Source organism: Myotis brandtii, unplaced genomic scaffold (genome assembly GCF_000412655.1).
Source record: "Myotis brandtii unplaced genomic scaffold, ASM41265v1 scaffold760, whole genome shotgun sequence".
Lineage (NCBI taxonomy): Eukaryota > Metazoa > Chordata > Mammalia > Chiroptera > Vespertilionidae > Myotis > Myotis brandtii.
In genome coordinates this window covers 553,608-562,550 of record NW_005371038.1, presented here as the reverse complement: position 1 = coordinate 562,550, position 8,943 = coordinate 553,608, and the positions used below count along the sequence as shown (strand labels likewise).

The following is an 8,943-nucleotide window of genomic DNA, read 5'->3' as shown; positions in this document are numbered from 1 at the left end:
AAGTTAAAGGAGTTCATCACCACCAAACCAGTATTATATGAAATGCTGAAGGGTATTCTTTAAGAAGAGAAAGAAGAAGAAAAAGGTAAGGATAAAAATTTATGAACAACAAAGTGACAACAAATACATATCTATCAACAAGTGAATCTAAAAATCAAATGAATAAAAAGTCTGATGAACAGAACAAACTGGTGAATTTAATAGAATCAGGGGAATGGAAAGGGAGTGGACTGACAATTCTCAGGGGGAAGGGGGTGGGGGGGGTGCAGGAAGAGATTGGACAAAGAGCTTATACTTATGGATGAGGACAGTTGTGGGGAAAGGGCCTGGGGTGGGGTGGGAACTGGGTGCAGGGGAGCTATGGGGGGATAAAAGAGGAACATCTGTAATAATCTGAACATTAAAGATTTTAAAAAAATAAAATAAAATCACTACTTATGTCCAAAAAAAAAAAGAACCATGGAGCACCCCCTGCTGAGTGTCGCCTACCGGCAGCTCTCAGGGAGGCCCAGGCAAGCGGCCGCAGCAGCACCTGCGGACTTGCCAAAAGCACACCTTTGTGGCCTCCCCTCGGGCCCAGCGCATGGAAGCCCTGGGCGGGACTGTGCAGTCCGTGTTCGAGCCCTGCAAGGGGTCTAACACCAGCTCCAGTTAAAGGGGGAAAATAAACATTTGCTGAGTACCCACGAGTATGTAAGATTTGCATAAGGCCCTTGATCACAAACTCAGTAAGTGGCCTATCTGAACCTTAAACTGTCAGATGCTGATGCCATTGAGAAATAGGACAGTTTTGGAGGTGAACAACACTGTCACCAGGGGGTGTTACATCCCACAGTGGAGAGCAGGTAGGAGAATGCAGGGCCCTGAGCACTCAGTTTCCTGTTGGGGAGGAGTCCAGGGACAGCTGGTGCTTACACAGGCGGAGGGGCACTTGGCACGGGGTGGTCATGGTAACAGAGCTGCGGGCACGGTCAGACTGGAGGTAGAGGCCCGCTGAGCAGATAGAGCTGATGGAGTGCTCTCAGCCTTGGTTCACACTGGGATCATCCGGGCAGCTTTCAAACACCCCCATCCCCAGGCCTCACGCCCAATTCATAAATCAGGTTTCCTGGGAGCTGAGACTGTTCTTAAAGCTCCTCAGTGATCCGCGCCCTCCCCCACCCGAATCTGCAATGCACAAGGTCCCCGAGATCCCCGCCATGCCATGGTGCGGTGTGAGAAAGGCCGCCTCAGGGGCTGTTTGGACGGCATGTCGCCCTGAGCTGGTCTGTGCACTGTTAGTGACGTGGATGCCTGATTTTTTTGACAGGACACAACGGACTACGTTGCGTATGTAGCGAAGGACCCTGTTAACCGCAGAGGTAAGCAATGCCTGACCCTTGGCATCTCTCCTCAAACACACAGGCTCGACCCTGGAGGTTCACACAGACATGCCCCTCAGCTCAGCCCTTTTGTCGTGAGCCAGCGCACCTCACACCGCTCATGGTCATTGAGGGTCACAGGCGGTGATGCGCGCGGCACACCTGGCTGGGCCTGTGAGCTCCAAACGCACACCTGTATCGGCCAGCGTGCTCGCAGCACCTGCCCCCTTCGGGCCGCTGCCCTCAGACCTTGAAAGTGGCCCCGTTGCACACAGAAGACTACAGATCAGCCGCCCAGATGGGCTGAGCTCCGGTGTCCTCTGCTGAGTCACCCAGGAGCCTGGTGCTGCCCCGCACAGGGCTGGTGTCCAGGCTTAGGTGCTGTCACCCCCTGCCCCTCGGAGCTACCCAGGTGGGGTGTGGGGCCCGAGGCATTCCAGTGCTTTCTCTCCTCACGGGCCCTTACTCCTAGACTCTCCTTGCACACCACCACCCCATTTACCACTTAAAACCAAGCCCCACTCACCGAGGCTCACAAGCCTGGGGGTGGGCCGACGAAGGGTGCTGCCCTGAAGTACCAGGCGGCCACTGGTTCGCCAGCAACTCCAATTCAGACCTCCCCCCACCATCACCAGAGGCGTCGACACAGCACAAAGCGATGCTTCCCTCCCCCACCCACTGGCTGCCTCTCTTCCCACCCAGCACCCGGTACCGACATTTTTCTAGTGGGCAGCAGTTTATTAAGGTACTTGCACACATATTTCCTTCTTTTTACATTTCAATACAAATGAGATCTTAGCATTCCATTTTCAAGCCAGCCTAGAGAGACCAGGCTACCTGTCCAGGACGCGGCTTCACCGCCATCTGCCCTCAGGTCTATGGAGCCCCGGGGCTGCGTTTCCTTCCCGCATGTTCTGTGGCCCCTAATGAGGCGGGTGCAGGGGAAAGGCCGGGTGATTGACGCATCAGTGCACCTTGCAAATGACCACGCAGACTGGCAGGACGTTTGCGGTGCCTTGTAAGTGAGTGAGGGCGCTTTCCATTGGAGACTTCCCCAGCCCTGGGCTGGAAAGCAGTGGTTGGTGGGGCGGCCTTCTCTGTCTTGGGAATGAAGGTGAGATCTTACAAAGAGTGTTGGCTGTCATTCTTCTCCAGGTATGTTGGGGCTCCCCTAGAAGCTGGCATTGGGGTGTCTGGGGGTTCATAGATGAGGTGTTCTAATGCAGATAACGTGCTCTAATTGCCACATCGTCACTCCTAAACCAGAGCCAGGAGAAGGACACAGATTTCAGGGTGGATGGAACAGGGACAAGAGGGTCTGGGTGAGTTGAGGACTGTCCCCAGCACCCCTTGCTAACATGCTCTGGCTGACCACGTCTGAACTGAAGCAGCCCTTACATAACGGGTTTGAGGAGAGATGCCAAGGGCCTTACATAACATGCACGTGACTGTCTGAGAGGGCAGACTAGGGCAGCTCAGCGCCAGCTCCTCCTCCCGGGTGGAGGCCGTGTTCTTGGTTTGCTGGGGCTGCTGTACAAACACCACAGCCAGGAGCCTCACAGCAACAGGACGCCTGTCTCCCAGCTCTGGAGGCGGAACTCTGAGGTCAGCTGCCGACCTGGAGGCTGCAGGGCAGAGTCCTTCCTGCCTCTTCCAGCTTCCAGGCAGGTGCCTGCCCCCTGGGCACGCGGGTGTCTCCCCACGCCCTCAGCCCTCATGTGGCCGGAGCCTGAATGTGCCTCTGGCTTCCCGGGGCCACCTTACAGGGACCAGATGTGCTGGGTCAGACCCACCCGTCCAGCTGACCTCGCCCTAGCTAGTCAGTCTGCAGCAGCCCTGTTTCCGATGAAGGGCACCTCTCTCACTGAGGACACTAACCCATGACAGAGGCCAATCCTTCAACCACCCCGAAGTCCCACGAGGTCGGGAGGGGGGGCGCAGACTGCACCTCCCGGCACAGAATTCTGTTTCCGCCCGGGGTTAACGGTTGTTGAAGTCAACTTGGATCAGTCCTATGCGCTTCTGACGTCCTCAGGGACTCCTCGGTCAGTGGCTCTCAGTGAGCTACACTTCAGAGTCACGTAGGGGAGCTTTGGCAAGTCAGGGCTCAGGCCTCTGAGAACCGGCCCGCCAGCGAGCCTTCTCACAGCCCTCCAGGTGGCCCCACGCAGCGTGGCAGGAACCAGGCTCCAGAGGGGGAGGGAGGGGCTGGGCCCAGTGCAGTCGGACTTGGGGCCATGGAAGTGTGCAGGCTGCTGTCTCGTTTCAGAGTCATGCCCAGGAGTGCCTTCGCCCACAGGGCCTTTCACAGTCATGGAAATCAGATTCCACTCCACACCCCGTGGGTGCTGTGCCCGGCTCCCCCAGGGGCAGCGTGCGGTGCCAGTGAGGAGGATACTGGCCCTGGGCTCCAGAGGGGGAGGGAGGGGCTGGGCCCAGTGCAGTCGGACTTGGGGCCATGGAAGTGTGCAGGCTGCTGTCTCGTTTCAGAGCCATGCCCAGGAGTGCCTTCGCCCACAGGGCCTTTTCACAGTCATGGAAATCAGATTCCACTCCACATCCCGTGGGTGCTGTGCCCGGCTCCCCCAGGGGCAGCGTGCGGTGCCAGTGAGGAGGATACTGGCCCTGTGTGCGGCAGTGCTGGGGCACCCTGGCACGGGGCCCTCTGAGATACTTGGTGGGAGACACGCACTCCTTCCTGCCAATTACCTGTCACCTGTCACTTGTGATTAAGTGTCAGGATCCCGGCAGGGCTCAGCCGGCCGACTCTCCTGCTCCATGTGGCGTCAGTGGGGGCACGGGGTGGACTTGGGCTGGTGGCTGGCCTGGTCCAGAGGGTCCAAGTCTACTTTGCTTCCACACCTGACACTGTGGTAGGGATGACCAGACGGCCAAGGTGTCTGAGCCTTTCCTTCCCCAGGAGCCCGAGGGGCTATCAGGGTGCAGGACTTCTCACCTGACAGCTCTCAGCTCTGAGACACCAAAGGGGAAGCTTCTAGGCCTCCGAAAGGCCAGGCACAGCCCCAGTCCGGCCACTCGTACTGTCAGCAGCCACAGCTCCGGTCCAGGGAGGGGCCAGACCCACCCTCCGAGGGAGTTTGCAGCCTTCCCTGCACCAGGGCTCTGTCCCCACGGCAGGCCCAGCCTCGGTGCAGGGAGGGGCTCACGGTTTCTCCATGAACATGATCTCGGAGCACGCTTTGCCTCACTCATGTGTCCATCCCAGTTACCCGCTTCTAGTGAGGAGCTGCGCCACTCGTACTGTCAGCAGCCACAGCACCGGTCCAGGGAGGGGCCAGACCCACCCTCCGAGGGAGTTTGCAGCCTTCCCTGCACCAGGGCTCTGTCCCCACGGCAGGCCCAGCCTCGGTGCAGGGAGGGGCTCACGGTTTCGCCATGAACATGATCTCGGAGCACGCTTTGCCTCAGCTCATGTGTCCATCCCAGTTACCCCCTTCTAGTGAGGAGCTGCTGTTCTCCACACCCCCACCCCACCCCCGGGGCCAGGCAGCGAGGTTAATGCAGCAAGAATGGCCTCTGCCATTCGGAGTCAGATTAGCAAGACATTCTGGGAGTAAGTAGTAAATGTCTTGTCTGGGCTCTTAGATAGCTAACTCCCCAGCAGAGCCCCAGTGGATGTGCCGGCGTGGTCCCGTGGCTGCAGGCACAGCTCCTCAAGGCGGGCAGGTGTCAGGACACACCTGGGTCCCAGAAAGCCTTCTGTCAAAATCCCTCAGAGTCGGGTCAGAGCTTCTCACTGTTATTGCTGTCTTTTCCATGATGATTCCTGCCTATGCATTTTGCATGTCTTTGGGTTTAGCTAGAAGTTATTTACAGTGAGAACCTGGTGTCAAGAATCCATGCTTCTGTAGTTAACCTGGTGGAAGGCGAAAGACCTCTGACCCACGCCATCGAGTTGTATGGGAACCTTGGTGAACGGCCTGGGCAGGAAACCCGCGTGGGAATGCTGCCTCCAGTGGCCACGCCTGCCCACTCCCGGCTTCTCTAACAGCAGGGGATTGTTTCAACAGAATTCGGGCTGCTCTGGCCTTGGACCCTAGTCGGGCCCAGGAGGTGACTTCCCGGGAAAGGCCTCAATGCTCTGATGTCACTGGGGGCAAACAACACAGCACCTGCTCTAACTCCCACTCCTGCGCTGACAAAACCTCACCTGCACGGGGTGGCGGGTGGGAGAGGGGGAGCGATGGTGTGTTTGTTGTTTTTTAGGCTGGGAGGAGGTGGGTTTCCTGTGAGTGGACATTTAGGCTGCTCCACACTTGGCTGTTGTCAACAGTGACTGTACAAACAAGCCAGGCCCTGGGCTTCCGACATCCTGTGCCAGACACTCTGAATGCCCGTCCCGCTGGGCTCCGGCTGAGAGCCGGCGCCTGCGCACTCTGCACGCAGAAGTCTCACAGCCCCGCACACCGACAAGCCACAGGTCTGCCTTTCCTCCCTCCACGTGGTGCTAGTCTCATCACCGTGCACAGGGCCCTAGCGAGCTCAGTCCTGCTCTCACCTGTCTCATTCCCCACCACTCCCGCCCGCCTCCAGCTCCTCAGACTGCTGGCTCTTCCTTGAACAGCAAGGCAGCACCTGCCTCAGGGCCTTGGCACCTGCTGGGCCCTTGACCTTGACTTTCTTATACCAGAGGGTCATATGGTTCCCTCCCGGTCTGTATTCTGGCTTTCCAAAGGACGGCCAGCCACTCCGGTGGCTGCTGCCGCTGCTGGGGGTGGCGTGTGGGTCTGGAAATTGGGGTGTGGGGGGACCAGCTGTCTTTCCCTCACCAGCCTCGGCTCCTCCTTCCCTTCAGCTGGAAAGACATGGACGTTCCTGTCAGCCAGCCGGTAACTGGCCCCCTAACAGCTGTGTCACAGGCGCTGCTTGTGCCCACGTGGGCTGATACTTAAAAGCTAGTCTCAATGGTCAATAACAAAAATACAGCTGGGACGTGGTCTCCTGGGACCATCCCTTGTCAGCCCTAGTTGTCCGAGGACTGCATGGCGGCCACAGTGCGGGGCAGCCCCTTTCCTCCTGGCAGAGCTCCCCGAGTCCTCAGGGCTGTGCCCCTCCAGCCCGGGGCGGCCTGGCAGCTGCCACCCAGGGGAGCGCCACTGGCTCTGTGCAGAGAAGGCAGCATCGCGCTGCAGGTCAGCCGACTTCAAGGCAGTGCGGTCTCTGCCCCTCCTGCCCATTTCCCACGCGCAGGCGCCTCCCTGTGCTGGCTCCTCCTGCGGCCGGAGCACATGCGGGGCTCTGTGCCTGGGGACACGCGTGGGAATGCCTCCTCCCTGCTGGGCGCCTGCCGTGCTCCAGGACGAGCCTCCCTAAATGCACTTACATGCAAGCTGCAGCCCAGAGAAAGGTGAAGTGGGACACGTCTGTCTCCTCCAGGGAGAGCCCTGTCCCATCAGCCACGGACCGCAGGAGAGGCTGGCGCTTGGAGGGATGCCACGGGCAGTCACTACCTCGTAGAGCAGAGGCGGGGCCTTCTCTTGCCTTTCCCCACGCGACCCTCCTTTCTCTGAAGGTTCCACGTGGATGTGCCACAGCCGGGTCACAGGACAGTGTGTCCTTGAGGGATGGCGGGCTCCTGTCACAAGGGATTGATTTTTAATTTTAGCGAGAACAGGCTGTTGAGGAATGCATCCCTGGGGTTCAGCTGCAGGTGGAGCCCCGGGACACATTAAGAAGGACTCACACACCCCCTGACCCCCTTTCCTCACTGGGGCTGACGGTTCCGCCCTCAGGAGGGCTGCTGCGCGGGCCTGGCGCTACGTGTGCCTCTAACGGGCCTGCGCTGCTCCCACAGCTTGCCACATCCTGGAGTGCTGCGATGGGCTGGCCCAGGACGTCATCGGCGCCATCGGACAAGCCTTTGAGCTCCGGTTCAAGCAGTATTTGCGCTGTCCTTCCAAGGTCCCTGCCCTCCACGACCGGTGAGTAGTGCTGCTCTTTGCAGTGGCCTTGCTGCAATGTAGCACCTTTCCTCCCTAAAAACAAAACTCTCAACAGGAGAAAACCACACCGGCTCCCCGAGGTGCGCTCTCCGCGAGGCAGGGCTTCCTGGGCTCCGAGACCCCCGGGGCGCGGGGCATGGGGCGTGGGGTGCGGCGCGGAGGAAGCTGGCAGATGGAAGCGGACACACGGGCGATGCTCTGAAGGTTTAGAAAAACATTTTTTCTGGAAACTATAGTGATAGTAGCCAAGGTTACAAAAGCATTGTAATACGTGTTTGCTCTGCTTCTTGTGCAGCCACGTGATGTTTCCATATGCCACCTCCTCTGGGTGCTCCCTCAGGTTCTGCATGTCCATTGTCCGTGGCATCGTGGTCCAGCAGCCTCCTGCCCAGAGGCTCTCTGTGAGGCCCGGTGCCTGGAATGACCAGTGCCAGTCGGCTGTATTGGCCTTTGCAGCTCGGAAACTCAATGTGGCCCTGGTCAAGTTCTTTACCCAGTATGGGTCTCTTCATGTGGATATGTATTTCTCTGTAAAATAAGAAGAATAGTGCCTTGGCAGTACTATCATTTTAAGTGTTAAATATAATAGTAAATGTGAACAGGAATTGTGAGAGATTTAATTTATTATAAAAAACTAGAGGCCCGGTGCACGACATTCGTGCACTGGAGGTGGAGGGGGCATTCCCTTCAGCCCGGCCTGTGCCCTTTCACAGTCCGGGAGCCCTCAGGGGATGTCCGACTGATGGCTTAGGCCCGCTCCCCACAGAGAGCGGGACTAAGCCATCAGTTGACATCCTTAGTGCTGCTGCAGAGGTGGGAGAGGCTCCCGTCACCACCACTGCGCTAGCCAGCCGTCAGCCCAGCTTCTGGCTGAGTGGCACTCCCCCTGTGTGAGCACACTGACCACCAGGGGGCAGCTCCTGCATTGAGTGTCTGCCCCCTGGTGATCAATGAGCATCATAGCAACTGGTCGTTCTGCTGTTTGGTCGATTTGCATATTAGCCTTTTATTATATAGGACAAGAGGCCTGGTGCACAAAAATTTGTGCACTCGCGGAGGGGGAGGGGAGTCCCCCACCCTGGCCTATGCCCTCTCGCAGTCTGGGACAACTCAGGAGATAACAACCTGCTGGCTTAGGCCTGCTCCCGGGTGGCAGAGGGCACGCCCAATCCCTAGGTGCAGCCCCTGGTCAGGCTCAGAGCAGGACCCATTGGGGAGTTGGGGCGCCACCCTGTCATGCACAGAGCAGGGTGGATTGGGAGGTTGCGATGCCATCCTCAGTCACGCTCAGGGTAGAGCCGATTGGGGGGTTGGGGCATCGCCCCCTGTCACACTCAAGGCAGGGTCGATGGGGAGGTTGCGGCGCCACCCCCTGTCACGCACAGAGCAGGCCCAATCAGGGGGTTGGGGTGCTGCCCCCTGTCACTCACAGAGCAGGGCCGATCAGGGGGTTGGGGCGCTGCCCCCTGTCACTCACAGAGCAGGGCCCATCAGGGAGGTTGGGGCTCCGTACCCTGTCACACACAGAGCAGGGTCGATCAGGGGGTTGGGGAGCTCCCCCAGTCACTCACAGAGTAGGGCCGATAGGGGAGTTGGGGCACCGCCCCCTGTCACACACA

At 58.7% G+C, this 8,943-nt stretch overlaps 1 protein-coding gene across 1 annotated transcript in view; it reads left to right on the top strand.

The window, feature by feature from the left end:
* Window positions 1–8,943, top strand: part of SHC3 (SHC (Src homology 2 domain containing) transforming protein 3) — a 79,076-nt gene that overhangs the window by 22,778 nt on the left and 47,355 nt on the right. The window contains exons 5-6 of the mRNA XM_014530701.1: window positions 1,310–1,361; window positions 7,177–7,303. Coding sequence (XP_014386187.1) covers window positions 1,310–1,361; window positions 7,177–7,303 — 179 coding nt within the window. The remainder of the gene's footprint in view (window positions 1–1,309; window positions 1,362–7,176; window positions 7,304–8,943) is intronic.